The sequence below is a fragment of the Chiloscyllium plagiosum genome, chromosome 6, assembly GCF_004010195.1.
Source record: "Chiloscyllium plagiosum isolate BGI_BamShark_2017 chromosome 6, ASM401019v2, whole genome shotgun sequence".
NCBI lineage: Eukaryota > Metazoa > Chordata > Chondrichthyes > Orectolobiformes > Hemiscylliidae > Chiloscyllium > Chiloscyllium plagiosum.
The window spans coordinates 112,858,131-112,877,074 of NC_057715.1; the positions used below are offsets into that span (position 1 = coordinate 112,858,131).

The window sequence follows — 18,944 nt, forward strand, 5'->3', positions numbered from 1 at the left end:
AGGAAACATGTTTCTGCTGATGGGTGAGTGCCGAACCAGAGGACACAGCTTAAATATATGGGGTAGACCATTTAGGACAGAGATGAGGAGAAACTTCTTCACCCAGAGAGTGGTGGCTGTGTGGAATGCTCTGCCCCAGAGGGCAGTGGAGGCCGAATCTCTGGATTCATTTAAGAAAGAGTTGGATAGAGCTCTCGAGGATAGTGGAATCAAGGGTTATGGGGATAAGGCAAGAACAGGATACTGATTGAGGATGATCAGCCATGATCATAATAAATGGTGGTGCAGGCTCGAAGGGCAGAATGGCCTACTCCTGCACCTAATGTCGATTATCTGTTTCACAGCCATTTAACATAAAATAGATTCTCTACAGTATAGAAACAGGCCGTTCGGTCCAACAAGACCACACTGACTGTCTGAAGAGTAACCCACCCAGACCCATTCCCCTACCCTATATTTACCCTGACTAATGCACCTAACACTATGGGCAATTTATCATGGCCAATTCACCCGACCTGCACATCTTTGGATTGTGGGAGGAAACCGGAGCACCCAGAAGAAACCCATGCAGACTTGGGGAGAATGTGCAAACTTCACACAGACAGTTGCCTAAGGCTAGAATCGAACGCGGATCCCTGGCGCTATAAGGAGCAGTCTAACCACTGAGCCACCCCTGTCTGCTATCTGCCCCGTGGTCACTTTTGCATCTTGTTTCTCATGCCCCATTCATTCCAAGGGGTTTAAATTTTGCTAACCAGGCTAATATGGTGCTTTAATGCAATTCATTTTACTGGTTCACACACATTACACAAACCTAGGGGTATTGTGGCGGAGTGGTAATGTCCCCACCACTGGATCAGAAGATTTGGCTTCAATTCCCACCTGTGACAGAGATGTGTCCATAAGACATAGAAGCAGGAAGAGGCCATTCAGCCCATTGAATCTGCTCCATCATCCAATCAGATTGGCACTGACCTGATAACCCTCAACTCCACTTTCCTACCTTTTCCCCATAACTCTTGATTTCTTTCCGGATTAAAAATCGTTCTCAGCTTTAAATGTACTTTATGACCCAGGTTCAACAGCCCTCTATGATAAAGAATTCCACAGATTCACAGACAGAGAGAAGAAATTCCTCCTCGTCTCTGTCTTAAATATGTGACCCTTTATTCTGAGATTATATCCTCTGATCCTAGACTCTTCCCCCAAGGGGAAACAACCTTTCTGTATGTACCTGTCAAGTCCCCAAAGAATCTTGCATGTTTCAATAAGGTCACCTCATGTTCTTCTGTATTACAATGAGTTCAGACCCAACCTTTGGTCATAAGACAGTCTCTCTATACCTCATGCCAACCTTCTCTGGACTGCCTCCAATGCCATTATACCATTGCTTATATATGGCACCCAAAATAGGACTCCAGCATAACAAACCCAAACAGGTTGGTCAAACATTATAATCTTGCACAAGATGAACTGTTCTACATTGAAGGAGGGCACTCAAGTCAGTCAAAAATAATTAGTCCTTAATTCCTAATTGCCCCAGGCTCAGTAGTTTCCACTAATGAGCCCATTGGTTTTAGTCAAGTCAGCAAATAGTACTCTCCGTATTCCAGCAACAACAGCCTCTGGAAGGAAAACAGAAAACGACTTACAGTTGGGCGTTTCCAGCGGACATTGGACAGCAGTGCCGTTGTACAGAATAGAGATTCATCATCGGCAATGAACAAAGGGTCTTCAAACAGCTGGTTGCGCTGTTGGCACTCCCTCTTCAGGTTATAGAAATCCTGGTTTCCATAAGGCTTCACTGAGTCAAACATCCTTCAAACCTGCAACAGGCAAAGACACAAGATAAAGCATGCAAATCAAATCATCACCCAAATCATAGAAACACTACAATGGAGAAGCAGGCCATTGGGCCCATCGAGTTCCATCTCCCTACAAACCTGCATTTCCCCTGGGTAATCTAGCTTGTCTGCACATCCCTGGACACTTTTGGGCAATTTATCATGGCCAATCCACCTAAACAGCACATCATTGGACAAGAGGAAACTGGAGTACCTGGAGGAAATGTGCAAAGACAATGAGGAAAATGTGTAAATTTCACACAGGTACCCATGGATGGAATTGAACCCTGGGTCCCTGGCACTGTGAGGCAGTAGTACTAACCACTGAGCTACCGTGCCATCACTAAACTCATTGCCTGAATGAATGTAATTAAACTTTCATAAGGGAAGGGGATGCTTAACCACTTCAGAAAATGCAATCAATGAGTGATAGTGACTTTAAACCCACATGCTTGTGTCCTAACCTGCACCAAATCCCCTTCATCCATGATCTCTGCCTTCACTGGGTGAGGCAGATTGCAAGAGGGATGCAAGCAGTTTATTGAGAGATATTGATAGGTTAAGTAAGTTGACAAAATGTTGGAAAGTAGAGTATAATGTGGGAAAACTTGAAGGTGTTCATGTTGGAAGGGAGAACAAAAGAGCAGAGCATTATTTAAGTGGAGAAAAACTGCAGAAAACTGCAACACAAAGTGACTCATGCACAAAACACAGAAAGCTAGCACACAGACGCAGCAAGTAATCAGGAGGGCTATTGCAATGTTGGCCCTTATTTCAAGGGGGTTGGAGTATAAAAGTAGGTCAGTCTTACTGTAACTGGACAAGAGGCTAGGGAGACCACATCTGGAGCACTGTCAGCAATATTGGTCCCCTTATTCATTGGAGGCAGGTCAGACAGGGATCACTAGGATGATCCCTGGATTATCTTATAAGGTTAGGACTCTACTCACTGGAGTTTCGGAGAATGAGAGGTGATCTCATTAAAACATATAGGATTCTTAAAGGGCTTGACAGGGCTTTTTTTTGATGAATTTTTTCTGCCTGAAACATTAATTCTCCTGTTCCTCAGATGATGCCTGACCTGCTGTGCTTTTCCAGCACCACTCTCTCGACTCTAATCTCCAGCATCTGCAATCCTCACTTTTAAGTGGAGAAAACTGCAACTCAAAGACACACTGATCAGGCTAACATTTAATGCCTGTCCCTAACTGCCCAGAGCAGGGGTCACAACATTTAGTCAACCACATTTCTGTAGATCTGGAGTTACATGTAGGCCAGTCCAGAGAAGGATGGCAGTTTCCTTCCCTGAAGAGCATTAGTGAACCAGATGGGTTACTCCTTGACAGCAATGGATTCATGGTCATCATTAAACTCTTAATTCCAGATTTTGTTGGATTCAAATTCCACCATCTGCCATGGCAGGATTCGAACCCAGGTCCAGAAAGAACATTCCCTGGGTCTCTGGGATTATAGTGATAGCACCACTAGGACATTCTGGATTAATGGTGCTGGAAGAGCACAGCAGTTCAGGCAGCATCCAAGGAGCTTTACCACTAGGACATTGTCTTCTTTTAAAGGCTGAGAGGATGTTTTCCTCATGGGAGAGTCTAGGACCAGAGGGAATAAACTCAGAATAAAGGGGCAGGTCTTTGGCATTTGTTGCCACAGAGACCTGCGGTGGGGGGGCGCGCAGAGTCCTTGTGTATAGTTAAGACTGAAATAGATTCTCAATCAGTCGAGGAATCAAGGGTTATGGGGAAAAGGGCAGGAAAGTGGATGAGAGGAATTTGGATCAGCCATGATCCTGTTCAATGATGGGACAGGTTTGAGGGGCTGAACAGCCTACTCCTACTCACTCCTACTCCTCATGGTCTTACTTCATTGATTCCTGGTTAAAACACTCAATTATAAAATTCTCATTCTCATTTTCAAATTACCCCCTTTGCCTCACCCAGTCTCACCTCTGCAATGTGGAATTCCCTCCCGAAAGCTGGGATTTGGAGGAGCTGGTGTTGGACTGTGGTGATACAAAGTTAAAAGATCACACAATACCAGGTTGGAGTCCAACAGTTTACATATGAAAGAACTGAAACCAACATGGTCATTCTCAAAGATGAGAGACTTAAACAATCCAGGTCTTTTTCAATATATAATTTCAGTTAGATCACACTTTTGCTATAAATTCTGTGTCCTACGATCTTATACTCTACAACCACCTGATGAAGGAGCAGCGCTCCGAAAGCTAATGCTTCCAAATAAACTTATTGGACTATAACCTGTTGCTGTGTGATTTTTAACTTTGTATCTCCACCTCCTCTCTCCCACCTTTATAAAAAGGCAATAGTGTGCAGTGTTGGAAATTCTATTGACAGAACAGGCTTGGAATGTCTCTCATTGCTGCTAACATCCTCCATTAATGATTTAAACAATGTGGAAGAATGCCACTTAACCATGTTATTTGATGATACAAAGATCAATGGAATGAACAGTCATCGGCAGCTTTGGCTCCAAAAGGATATAACAAAATACATTCTCAATAGTGATAATCTAGAAACAGTGAAGGTCCAACGAGACTTGTGTGGCCCAGCTAAATAGAACATTAAAACATCAATCAACAGCTTTAGAAAATAATCAGATATGCTAATTGAGTGCGGATACTTTTATCTGATGAACAGCAATTCAGGTGTCGTGCTATAATTACGAATGAATGTGTGCATGATGCTTTTCCAAAGGTTCCTCCAGGGCTTCAGCCTCCCTATTTCTTTAGCCTGCGCCAGCTCCGGCGAAATCACTGTTCCTCTAATTCCGGCTTCTTCAGTATCATGCCACTTGCTGTAGCCATGCATTTAGCTGTTAAGCAGCTCCTGACATACTGCAGCAATCCATGCCCAAATGCAGGAAGAGCTGGACAAAATCCAGGTTTGGGCTGACAAGTGGCAACTGATATTCACGCCATGCAAGTGCCATCTCCAAAGCGAGACAATCATCCTGTGACATTCAGTGACATTACTGAATTCCCCCTCATATCAACATCCTGGGGGTTACCTTTGGCCAGAAATTGAAGTGGACCAGCCATAGCGATAAAGTGGCTAAGACAGCAGGTCAGAGACTAGGAATCCTGCAGTGAGTAACTCCCCTCCTGACTCCCCAAAGCCTGTCCACTATCCACAAGGCACAAGTCAGGAGTGTGATGGAATACTCCCCACTTGCCTGGATGGGTGCAGCTCCAACAACATTCCACCATCTACTGAAGAGCAACTAGAGATGGATAATAAATGCTGACCCAGTCAACAACACCCACATCCCATGGCTGAAGAAAAACAAAGAGATGCTTTTGAATTCTCTTCCAACTGGGCTCTATCCCTCATCTTTTACAATGTTCCACAATACCACCTTTCTGGACATCTGTCTTTACTTCTCTTTAGTTGGCGTCATGTCAAGAACAGCTTGTTCCCTGCCATTATCAGACTGATGATTGGACCTCTCCAACTTTAAATAATGTTGATCTTGTTTTGTGCACCTCTCATGCAGCCATAACCTTGTAGGTCTCACTCTGTTTAAGCTCCCTAAGATCTGTCTGTACTCACAAAACAAAGCTTTTCACTGTACTTAGGTACACATGACTACAATAAATCAAACCAAAATCAAGTCCAATCTTAATTGTATGATGACTTTGTAAAGTATCTTGGGATGTGTTGTGATGTTACAGGCACTATGTAAATGCAAGTTGCAGTTGTTGATGATAAGGTGTAAATGTGGGTAGGTGGGGTTAGGTTACAGATTAGCTATTCTTTCCCTGAGCAGTGGAATAGGATCAAAAGGCTAAATTACCTCATTCCCAATCAAAAAAGGGTGGAGTTACATCCTATTTGGATTGGCTTTCTTTCAAAGCACTTTCCATTTGAAGAGCATCCAAAGTGCATTATACATTGCTCGAGATAACATTAGCAGTTAGCTATACAGAGATTTTATCAGACTGGATTGGCAGCATCAATGAATATATAAATTTTTCATCTCCTGTGAATAGATGGATTAATGGCTTGAGCGATTCACTGATAAAGGGTATTTTTCGCCTTAAGCAGTTGAGGGGCTCCCGGGGGGAGGTGGGAGAAGAAAGAGGAACAGAATCAGAGGAAATGATCAAGTATTCACTCTTGCTTATTTCGAATCCTTCATGAGCCCAGGATCACCCAAAAACACATCGCAGCCAATGAGGGGCCTTTTGAATTACAGTCACTGTAATAATGCAGAAAAAATATTGCAGCCAATTTTCACACAGAATGCTCCGAGAAAGAACAGAGATAAAGAACAGAAAATTACTCATTCACACCAGAGGAAAAGCCCTGCGTAGGAAGGTGGGGGTCCTCTTAGAAACTATGTTTCTATAGTATGATACATTTAGCAGCGTGAGACCTCATTTAACTGTGTTACAGCAGTAACTAACCTCCGACAAGCATGAACAAAAAGTTTAATGGGCTGCACACTACCCTATTATGATGGGTACTTTCAAAAATAAGGTGGCTTTGGTCTTAGAAGGAATTAATGGGGTGAGTAAGGGGAACAACGGTCACCCTGATGTCATGAGTAGTTGTCAAAAGGATTGAGACAATCCATTGACACTAGAATTAGGGGCTAGCACCGAGTGGTCAGGGGCAGAGGGCACTCCTCATCAGGCAGACCCTTGGAGGCAGCAGTCCTCATCGGGTGGTCCTCATAGGGTGGTCTTCAGACAACTGTCTTCTTCAGATGGAAGACGAAGCAGGAGAGAAGGAGGAAGACCCAGAGAAGAGGTCTCTAACACTCAGCTGGAAAGCAGGCTACTGCCTCTCAACCACAATGAGACTGACACGCTCTGTACCAACAGCATGTCTGTCCTCTGGAATCGGTGAACTATCCCCAATTGTCACAGTCATATAGTTTATCTAATACATAGTGAAATAACTCCATGGAGGCTGGTATCCTATCACCAGATTACCCTTTTCTCACACATGCACAATACAGCATGTGTGAGAATGCCAGTTCCAGTGCCCAGAGTGAGGAGACTCTCCGAATCTCCTGTTTATCTCTGTCAGCCAGGGTTCCCTGATTGGTCCAGGTTCCCAATCGGAAGTCTCGTACTCAATACAATCCACCTGGCTAACTTTGTTTCAGGTGTAGAAAACATATGACATACCTTTATAACAAATCTAAACCGCTGCAGTCTAAAACTCACTATGCCCAACATGGTCTGGAGCCAAGTCCCAGTGCGGATTGGAGGCTAGGTGCCAGCGTGGTTTGGGTTGGGAGGCCATTGTTCACAACTTTTATTTATTCGATGCTGGACTTTTTATTTCTCTATTTTTCTAAGATCTTGTAACTGAAGAATCTGTACCAGGGTACTTTTGTACCTAAGATGGCATCGTAAGTAGCGACTTATAAACTTTTCAATGTGCTCATTGGGTACATGTGACAATAAAGCTAATCTATTCTAAACTATCAGAAAATTGAGCCTAAAAATGTATTGCTGGAAAAGCGCAGCAGGTCAGGCAGCATCAAAGGAGCGGGAGAATCGACGTTTCGGGCATAGGTCCTTCTTCAGGAATGAGGAGCCTCCTCATTCCTGAAGAAGGGCTTATGCCCAAAACGTCGATTCTCCTGCTCCTTGGATGCTGCCTGACCTGCTGCGCTTTTCCAGCAACACATTTTTTAAGCTCTGATCTCCAGCATCTGCAGTTCTCACTTTCTCCTATCAGAAAATTGATTACACATGATTGACTGCCTATATTAGATAACTGTGATCGCAAACCCCTCAATATCAAAATAGGGCCCCGGGATCTTTCAGTGTTCACCCAAAATGGCCAGACACGGCTAAGTTTTAGCATCTTTTTCAAAAGGTAACACCTCTGGCTCTGCAGCATTCCCTCAGCACTGCACTGGAGTGTGAGCCTAGATGACTGATTCAATATTATGGGAAAGGTTTGAACCCAGGACTTGCTCATTCTGACCCCCAATAGTTATCCTTCAACTTTGACCTTTTGTAATAGTTCTATTGACACCCAGGTAGAGATCCTTAATGGCAGACAGTATAAAGGGTGTCCCAGTCTCAGACCTGCTCACCTAGACCTTGCGGCTCAGCTTCCCAATCCAGGATGTATCTGGGGGTTGGGGATTGGATTCCTAATGCGAGTTGGAAGCTGACTTCCCTTCACTAGGTTGTCAAACGAGATCAATCTTTAATCACGTGGATAGAATCCTACTTAAGGCACTACTTAACTAGAAACCAACTGACAAATGTCTAACTAAATTCCTACACAGAGATATTTTAAACAAGATATACCTGTTAAATCAGTTGGTGTTGAAACAGCAACATTTATCAGAGGCAATGGGTCAGGCTGAGACAATAACTCATTCAGAGTGTTGTTCAAATGGGAAAAAAATTAAAAATCACATGACACCAGGCTTTAGTCCAACAGGTTTAATTGGAAGCACTAGCTTTCGGAGTGCTGCTCCTTCATCAGGCGGTTGTGGAGAGTTCAAAAAGGAGTTCTTATCTGACAGACAGCTACAAAAACCATTCAACACAATCCATTTAAACTTCTCTGACATGAACATTCATGGGATCTGTGTTTATCTTACAAAGCAGAACTTTTCTGCAGTTCAGAGTGCGGTGCTGGAAAAGCACAGCAGGTCAGGCAGCATCCGAGGAGCAGGAGAATCGACGTTTCAGGCGTAAGCTTGACCTGCTGTGTTTTTCCAGCACCACACTCTCGACTGATCTCCAGCATCTGCAGTCCTCACTTTCTCCTTGGACCTTTTCTGCAGCCAGCTTATGGCCTCAGCTTCCCAGAGCAGGGATGGAAAGCGAGGAATTAGTCTGTCATGTTAATATTGGTCCAAAATGTGTTTGATGGCCATCAAGTCCATACTGGCAAAAATATACTAGTACAGACATTAGTCCCACTCCCCCACGCTTGGTCCATTACATTCAAGGTTGCAACACTTCAAGGGCTCTGCAAATTTCTTTTAAAGGTTATGACGGTTTCCACCTCAAATACCCTCCCAAGCCACACATTCCAGACCCCACCACACTCTGGGTGAAAAGGCTTTCCCCAAATTCCCTCTAAACCTCCTGTTTATCACTTTAAAATTATACCCCTCATTATTGACTCTTAAACCAAGGGGAACAGCTGCTTCCTATCCACCCTGTCAGTGCCCCTCATCTTATTCTCCTCTATCAGGCCCCCCCTCAGCCCTCCCTGCTGCAAACAAAACACCCTGAGCTTATGCAACTGCTCTTGAATCGCTGAACTGCTCCATCCCAGGCAGCATCCTGGTGGATCACCTCTGCACCCTCTCCAGTGCAATCACATCCTTCCGATTGTGCGGTGTTGTCCCCGCACTCAGTGCTCCAGCTGTGGCCTCATCATAGTTCTGTAAAGTTTCAACATAATCTTCCTGCTGTTATAATCTATGCCACCGTTGATAAATGTAAGCATTCTGAACTCCCCCATTAACCTGCCCTGCCACCTTCAGGGATCTCTGGGCAGGCACCCCAAGACCACTCTGTTCCTTGGAGCTTCCTGGTGTCCTACCATTCATTGAGTACTCTCTTGTCTTGTTCCTTCTTCCTAAGTACATCCCCTCACTGTCAACCACCGGCCAATATTTTCATCATATTCAAACCTACTTATCGTTCCCCAACCATCTCATCTGCAACATTTATGAACGTCACAAAGAATAAGTGAGCCAGCTCGGAGTCATGTGGCGTGCAACCCCGCACCAGCCTCGGGTCAGACAAACAACCATTTCTCGCTACCCTCTGCCTCCACCCTCTAAGCCAGTTTTAGATCCACTCGCTGAGTTACATGCCACAAGCTTTTAGCTTCTTTCTCAGTTTCTGGGCCAAAGTCCCTTTTCTGTACTGTACGATTTCCTGATTCCAAGAATCTGGGATGGGACTCTTGCTACTGACAAGCTCCGGAATGATCACCGCAAAGACCTCAATGTTGAGAGTAGTATCTACCACTCAACAAACCGAGTGAGAGAACAGTTGGAGGAGATCCAGTACTGGCTCAGATCTCCTGGCTAAAATAATAAAATAATGGAAGGAAGGAAGCAGTGTGCATGTGTGAGGAACAATTTTTAAATACATTTTAAAAATGACCTTTTGTGCAAAGTAAAGATAATATATTGGCTTCAAAAACTGAACTCACAGGAAACCACTTTATAGTCAACAACATCCAATTCAAATGAAATATTCTGGTAGTTTTGCCTTGAGGTTTAGAGCAGTATTTATCATCTGTGCCCAGCATTCAAAGAACACAAGAGTTCTACTTCATGTCCTGACCAATGCTTAGCCTCAATGAACTTAAAGAAAGAATGACTGGGTTACGTTTAAATTGTAGTGGGGGATTTTGTGAGAACTGGTGACTACAATTCCTCACTTGCTTTAGAGTTCAAAAACTAAAGTACTTCTTTGGTTGTGAATTGCTTGGAGACATCATGAATAGACAGAATCATAGCATCATTTGTCCCCAATCCACAATACTCCTCATGTGCCAGGATGGCTGCAGGTCTAACAACACTCAAGATCCTTGACATAATTTCCAGGGCAAAACAGCCCACTTCTTTGGCATCACGTCCACATACTGATGATTCCTGATGAAGGGCTTTTGCCCGAAACGTCGATTTTCCTGCTCCTCAGATGCTGCCTGACCTGCTGTGCTTTTCCAGCACAACTCTAATCTTGACCACATCTACACACATCCTTTCCCTCTGCCACTGATGCCCAGTAGCAGCAGTGTGTACTGTCCACAAGATGCACTGCAGAAACTCACCAAAGATCCTCAGACTGCACCTTCCAAACCCATGACCACTTCTACCTAGGAGGGCAAGAGCAGCCGGTACATGGGAACACCACCTTCTGCACGTTCTCTTCCAAGCCAGTCACCATCCTAACTTGGAAAGATATCGCTGTTCCTTCAGTGTTTGATGATCCTGAAATTCCCTCCCTGACAGCAGTATGGGTAAAACTACAGCACATGAAGTGCAGCGGTTCAAGAGGGCAGTTCACCACCACCTTCTCAAGGGCACTAAATGCTGCCCAGCCAATGCCACTTCCATCCCATGAAAGAATGAAATAAAAATCTCCCAAGGTGTGGGTGCCAGCAAGGTGCGCAGCATTCGGCCTCCTGCACCCATCTGCTCCAGGCCAGCCACTTCCTCCCTTCCTCCTTACCCTTCTTGTCTTCTTTTTTTTTCTTCCTTTCTTCATTCTCTTCTTATCAGGGCAGGTGACATTTTGGAGGAAGACGGCCAAAGCAGGACACTTAGCGAGGCAGCGGTGCCGGCCTGCACTGACCTGGCCTGGCAGTGGAGCCAGGAACTACTGGTTGCAGTGGACCAACAGCGGGGACTCCTGGCATTAGCAAGGTGGTGACGGCAGTGTGGTATGCCCGGAGTGGGGAATCCTGGTAATAAAGGTGGTGATGGCAGTGTGGTATGCCCAGAGTGAGGACTCCTGACAATGAAGGTGGTGACGGCAGTGTGGTATGCCCAGAGGGGGACTCCCAGTGACATTGAGGTGGCAGCAGTGCCAGGGACCCTTGGTAGGCCTGGAGCAGGGACTCCTGTTTCATCAATGAGGAGGCAGAGGCAGCTCCTATTTGCCACGGGCCCAGAACTGGGGACTCCTGATTATCAGCGAGGCAGTAGAAGCAGCAGAACTAGGGACTCCTGGTTGTGGGGGAGTAAGGTTTCAACATGGGACTTGGCGACATCGGGAGAGTGGGCCCAGCAATGAAGAGATGACAATTGAGGGTGACGACTCCCCCTGTTGGTGGGTCCAGCACTGGCAGCTGGAGAAGGGGTGGAGGCTCAGCTGTCGTTGGTGGGCTCATGGTGGAGGCAGTGATCAAAGATAGACTCTCTCTCAGTTACATCTTTTTATTCTTATATTCTTAAACTATTCAAAATGGTGCCAGACTGTGGCAACAGCTGAAGCTTTTAACTATATTTAACTGTACTTTTCACTTTAAAGTACAATAAATCATTCAACTCAATTTAAAATAAAGTTGCTGTCACCTGTCCGACAACATTATTGGCGCTATGGAACTGCCATTTCTTGTTTAGCTTAATACTTTGTTGGATTTACAACAGGATCAAGGAGTTTTAGGCTTCCAGACCACACCTAGCCATCAGAAACAAGAATGGAACAATTGGCCCACTTTACCTCTACACACCTTGTGCAAACATTGCATTATCCACAGAGGTGGTATCCCGTCACCCAGTCACCCTTTATTTACACATGGAGAGTCCTTAACACTGATCCAGCTCCCCCAGAGCCAGCTGTCAGAGTTTGAACGTGTCTGACACTCCAATTTATATCTGTCAGCCAGGGCTCCCTGATTCAATCAGGCTAACAGCCCCAATCAGGGAACTCATATTCTATGCGGTCCACTTGGCTGACCTCATTGCAATCACTACATGTACAACCTGACCACAAGTGAAACATACTGTACATTGAGTATAGGAGTTGGGATGTCATGTTATAGCTGTACAGGATATTGGTGAGGGCACTGTTGGAATATTGCATACAGTTCTGATTTCCCAGCAATAGAAAAATTGTTGTTGAACTTGAAAGGGTTCAGAAAAGATTTATAAGAGTGTCGCCAGGGTTAGAGGGCTTGATCTACAGGGAAAGGCTGAATAGGCTGGGGCTATTTTCCCTGGAGTGTCCAAGGCTGAGGGGGTGAGGCTTTTAAATTATAAAGGGCATGGATAGGGTGAATAGCCAAGGTCTTTTCCCTGGGGTAGGGGAGTCCAAAACTGGAGGGCATAGGTTTAGGGTGAGAGGGGAAAGATTTAAAAAAGGGACATAAAGGGCAACTTTTTCACGCAGAGGGTGATGAGTGTGTGGAATGAGTTTCCAAAGGAAGTGCTGGAGGCTAGTACAATTACAACAATTAAAAGGCATCTGGATAGGTACATAAATAGGAAGGGTTTAGAATGATATGGACCTAATGCTGACAAAATGTTAATTTAGTATATCTGGTCAGCATGGATGAATTGAATCAAAAGGTCTGTTTTGGTGCTGTACAACTCTATGACTCTATCACCACAAGGTCAACATATCGGAGCTCAGGTGGGTGGGACACTTAACAATAAAACCAAATTATGTTTTAAAAAAAAGCAAAAGGTAACCAAAGGAACAGATACTAAAGGGTGATAGTGAGTGGGAGTAGTTCTAAACCTCACCTTGATTTAAGGTCAGTTCTGTTATACTGCACAAAGACTGATTCTAATTGTTCTCCCACCTGCAGATTCTCAAGTCCCTGGTATGTTTGCACACCCTCTTTATTTGCAGCTTAGTGAACACACACATTCTCTCAACTCTCTGGAAGAGGTTCTGCTCTTTTCCAGTTCTCTCTACATGTTCATGTGACACTCACATTATCGCTATATCCTTATAAGTTCTGCAGATTTCTCAATAACCTACAAACTGAAAACATGCCACTTCAGGAATCAGAAACGAGGTGATCAAATCCCCAATCCTTCTCCCCCCAATGCCACCAAAAAATGATAACTTGTAAGTATGCCTAAACATGGGTCTTTGTACAGATATAAAAACAGAAATTGCTAGAAAAACCTAACAGGATTGGCAACACCTGTGGAGAGAAATCAGCGTTAACATTTTGGGTCCAGTGACCCCTCTTCAGTTCTGAAAAGGTCAACGCTGATTTCTCTCCACAGATGCTGCTCGACTTATTGAGTTTTTTCCAGCAATTTCTGTTTTCGTTTCTGAATTCCAGCATCTGCAGTTCTTTTGTTTTTGTTTTATTTAGGAGTTCGATATGGTTCTTAGGGCTAAAGGGATCAAAGGGTACAGGGAGAAAGCGATAACAGGGGACTGAGTTGGATAATCGGCCATGATCATATTGAATGACAGAGAAGGCTCGAAGGGCTGAATGGCCTTCTCCTGCTTCTATTTTCTGTGCTGCCCAATGAAATACAAGTACAAGTACAACTAATTAGGTAGAACACAAAGCAGAACACTGAAGTCCTGAAGCTCATTCTAAGTGGAGTGAGACATGACACGAGAGTGCGGTCAGGCATATTGGTGTCTGGTTCCAAAGTCCGTGGGTAGGTGAGGGTGCAGCTACTGCCCATGGAGTGTGCCCTGAGATGTTGATGCCTGGTGTCCAAGATGGAGGTCTGGATGAGGAGGCGACGAGCTGCAGTCTTTGACTGGTATTAGCACTTTCTATTGGAGCTGTGGGAGAATGGGAAGCTGCACCTCAATGAGATGAGAACAGGCAATCATGAGCTGGCTTCCATCCATGGGTGTTAAAGGAGGCAAGAGCGCACACTACCGATGCCTTAACCATAATCTTTCACAGTTTGCTGTACCTTTGGATTGGAAATTTGCGCATGTCACTCGCTCTCTAAGGACCGTGACATCTATGGTGGGAAAATTGTTGGAGTCTATAATCAAGGTGGGTGGCACAGTGGATCAGTGGTTAGCATGGCTGCCTCACAGTGCCAGGGACTCAGGTTAGAATCTAGGCTCAGGTGACTGTCTGTGTGGAGTTTGCATGTTCCCCCAGTGTCTGTGTGGGTTTCTACCGGATGCTCCAGTTTCCACCCACAATCCACAGATGTACAGGTTAGGTGGATTGGCCATGCTAAATTGCCCATAGTGTCCAAGGTGGAGTAGCTATGGGAAATGCAGAGTTGGAGTGGGTCTGAGTGGAATGCTCTTTGGAGGGTTGGTTTGGGCTCGATGGGCCAAATGGCTTGCTTCTGCACAGTAGGGATTCTATGAAGACAGGGTAACTGATCTCCTCAAAAAAAAACAGTTAAATCAGAGCGAGTCAGCATGGATTCATGAAGGGGATGTTATGTCTGACAAACATTGTAGAGTTTTATTGCAGAGGTGACAAAGGTAGTGGCTAGAACTAAGTCGATGGATGTAGTTTATGTGGATTTCCAGAAGGTTTTTGATTGAATTCCATACACAAGATGGTTGGTTAAGGTGGAGGCTCACGGAGCTGAGGGCAAATTACTGAAATGAATAGGGAAACTGGTTGAGCGTCAGGGAACAGAGAGTTGGAATAATGGGCGAGTGCTCAAATTGGCAGGATGCGACTAGTGGTATCCCACAGGGATCTATGTTGGGGCCTCCTTTGTTCACAATATTTAAGCCATTATTCGAGTTGTCAATAAAGAGTCAAATATTCAAATTTCCTGAAGACACAAAATTGGGTAGCATTGTAGACAGTTGACAACAGCATAACATTATAACAGGATATTGATAGAATAGGTAAATGGGAAAAGTTGTGGCAGATTGATTTTAATATAAGCAAGAGTAGGTCATCCATTTCAGACTGAAAAAGGATAGATCAGGGTACTTTCTCAGAAGGCAGTGGATGTCCAATGGGATTTGGAGTTTCAGGAGCAGGCCTAGATGCCTAGACAACTAAAAAAAATGTTATGCCCAAATCTTTATTAAAAACTCAGTAGACCTCTTGCATTCAAGCAGTGGTGGAACATTTTATTTCAAGGAATGAGCATTAATCACATTGTGAGCAGAAACACACTATCAGTAAAGGTGACAGATATAGATTCAGTGGCAATTTTCAGAAGAGAATTGGGTAAATAAGACAAATCTACAGGCCTGTATGGTAAAATGCGACAGGGGAATGGGACTAATGGATCAAAGAGATAGCTGCAACAGGTTGGGCCAAGTGCCTTACCTCTGTATTGATCATGACACATCAGAACACAATCGCAAATGTTAACTCTAAAGCCTTTAACCCCAGGGAGGGTCACTAAAATCTCCCCACCAAGGCACATTCCATCCTTACTTGGAACTATGTCACTGTTCTTTCAGTGTCACTGGGTCAAATTCCAGGAACTCTTTCCCTAACGGCATTGTGGGTTACTTACACCACAAGGACTGCAGCAGTTCAAGGCTCCTTAGAGAGCACCTTCCAAACCCACAATCATTTCCATCTAGAAGGACAAGGGCAGTAGATACATGGAAACGCCACCCCCTGCAAGTTTCCCTCTGAGCCATTCACCATTTTGATTTGGAAATATATTGCCGTTCTTTCACTGTCACTGGGTCAAAATCCTTGGATTCCCTCCCATAAAGCATTGTGGGTCTACCTACAGCATGTGGATTGCAGTTGGTCAAGAAGGCAGCTCACCACCACCTTCTCAAGGCTAACTAGGCATGGGCAATAATTGCTGGCCCAGCCAGTGATGTCCATATTCTGTGAATGAACCAGCTATTGGTACCAAATGAGGAAAGATGCCCATACAATATTAGCAGAAGACAGACTCAATTTTGCCAAATTGTAAACGTGCGAGTTAGTTAGCAACATGTTGTAAACATCAAGAATAATCAATGAAGCACTGGTTAAGATACTCTACATAACTCTTGGAGAGTTGGTTAGCTCCTGCTGGGATCAGTCCTTTGTACCCTGAAGGGTGGAGCTTATCATGTGATGTACTTTCAGGCTCTAAGTGCTTTGTAACAACACAGATCATCTTTAATACAGAGAAGGCTCGGCTTTGCAACAAGTGAAGTGCAGCCGAAGGTGGCCTTTGTTAATGACTCTGCAAGATGGAAATCATCTACCATTGAACAGCTGCCGCTGCAAGACTTTTAGTGGTTTTCTCTGACTGTGCTCAGTGATTTACAACCAATATCATCATCAGGCTAAGCCAGAACTCAGTGACAGTGACAATCTGTGAGTCATACTTCCACCCTGAATTAAAACTAGAAAACGTCCCATCCATGAGATCTGAGTCCAATCTTCAGGCTGGTGCCTGGTGTGCAGCATTGAGGGAGTCGCTGATGTCTCCGTTTTCAAGGTGAGATGGTAAACGGAGGCTCCCTCTGTCACTACATGCACATTTGATTGATTTGTCAAAGGAAGAGGACAGTCAATGGAATAGATGTTGGAGGGAATAGGGAAATATGTCAGAGACGCTGTGGAGACAGAGCAGAGGGTGTGTGTGTATGTGAGTTTTTGAGGAGAGAGAAAGGCACTGATTAAGATGCAATGTGGTCAATTTGTGCATAGCGAGTTCACAGAAACAGCAATTCATAGGAACACAACAGCAGAAGGAGTCCTTTCAGCCCTGCGAACCTGTTCCATCATTCATTAAGCTTGGGCCTGATCTGCTTGTTATCTCACTTTTACTTACCTGCTTGTCCCTTACAATGACACAATAATGTGCCTTTCATTGGTGAAGATTAATGTATAAATAGTGTGCAGGTCGCCAGTGAGTTGTCCCTGCTTGGCACTGACAGTCTTATATCGAAGATCATTTATTGCCACTGGAGGGCTAATGCAGCGTTGATTTTATGTCTCATCTGAAACAAGGCAAGTGCAGTGCTCCCTCAGTAGTACATTAGCTTGTCAATCTAGATTAGAAGCTCAAATTGACTGCTCTTAGGCATGCAAACCCACAATCAGAGACAATGACCCAAGGAGTGCAGTGACCAAAGTGCTCCAATGAATTAAAAACTAGAAAACGTAAAGAAGATGTCTTGTTTTAACATCACTGAGCCAACAATTCCAGCGTGTGGCAATGGAAATGTGTGGGATTTCTGCTATGCTCATCCTGCCCACTTCAATGACACAAAATGTCACATTGCCGGATCTTAACATGTGAACTAAAACTTATTACAAGCTAGTAAATTATATAGAGGCAGGAAGACATAGCCAGCAATTAACAGTACAGTACATTACTTCCCAAAAAAATTCATTCAGAAGCAATCATTGGACCAAGTATTTCATGAAATTTACTGAAATCCTTTTAATGCTACAGAAGACCTCTGACTTGTTGATAAGTGTTTCTGGGGCAATTGACCCCCTTACCAATCATCACAACTTGGGATCGTAGTTAGCCTTCATAACCATTGTCTTTAACTCTCCTTTTGCTCTTGCTTGTTAGAGAATTTGCTTACATTTGAACATGTAGAAAGAGACTCAAAGCTGTCTGCTTAATAAAATGAAAGTGCCAAACTTTTGATAGATGGGAATGTTCAAATCAGAAAATAAACAGATTAACTAGGTGGTACATGATTTTATTGAACAGTGGAACAGTCCTTAAGAGCAGAATGACCTATGTCTGATATATGGTGCCTTTAACATAATAAAATATCCCAATGAATTTCATGGTGACTCAGTGGTTAGCACTGCTACCTCACAGCACCAGGGACCTGGATTCAATTCCACCTTCAGGGCCACTATCTATGTGGAGCTTGCACGTTCTCAGTGTGTCTGCTTGGGTTTCCTCTGGGTGCTCTCGTTTCCTCCCACAGTCCAAAGATGTGCAGCCTAGGTGGTTTAGCCATGATAAATACAGGCCTTCAACCATAGGGTGGGTTTGGGCAGGATGGTCTTTGGAGGGTTGGTGTAGATTCAATGGGCCGAGCGGCCTGCTTCCACACTGTAGGGATTCTATGGTTTTAAAACGCGAAACACCAAGCCACACTAAGACAAAAACCTGAATGTTTCAGTTTCAACAGCCCTTTGAGGTAAAGAATTCCACAGATTCATTGCCCTCTGAGATGAGAAATTCCTCCTTATTTCTGTCTTAAACTTGTAGCTCCTTATTCTGAGATGAAGCTCTCTGGTTCTAGACTGTCCCACAAGGGGAAACAACCTTCCTGCATCTACCCTGAGAAGCTGTCCAAAAATCTATTGATACCTCTAAGATCAGAGAGCGGTTGCCATGCATTTCAGTGGGGGTCAGGTAAACCCTGGACTTTGCAACCTCAAGAAAGAAAAGTGACCCGAGTGGATTTACTGATCCTCCAGGATTGACGTGGAGTAGAAATGGAAAGAAATCTTCAAGCCTGAAAGCAAAACGGGAGATATCAGATAAGTACAGGTACAAGTGTTTAATGCTGGAAATGTGTTGCTGGAAAAGCACAGCAGGTCAGGCAGCATCCAAGGAGCAGGAGAATTGACGTTTCGGGCATAAACCCTTCTTCAGGAATGAGGAAAGTTTGTCCAGCAGGCGAAGATAAAAGGTAGGGAGGAGGGACTTGGGGGAGGGGCGTCGGAAATGTGATAGGTGGAAAGAGGTCAAGGTGAGGGT

General features: G+C 44.4%; 1 protein-coding gene across 3 annotated transcripts in view; it reads right to left on the reverse strand.

The window, feature by feature from the left end:
- Positions 1-18,944, reverse strand: part of capn5a (calpain 5a) — a 106,230-nt gene that overhangs the window by 66,889 nt on the left and 20,397 nt on the right. For all 3 annotated transcript variants that reach the window (XM_043692436.1, XM_043692439.1, XM_043692437.1), the window contains exon 2: positions 1,653-1,826. In XM_043692436.1, coding sequence (XP_043548371.1) covers positions 1,653-1,817 — 165 coding nt within the window. In that variant the 5' untranslated portion in view covers positions 1,818-1,826. The remainder of the gene's footprint in view (positions 1-1,652; positions 1,827-18,944) is intronic.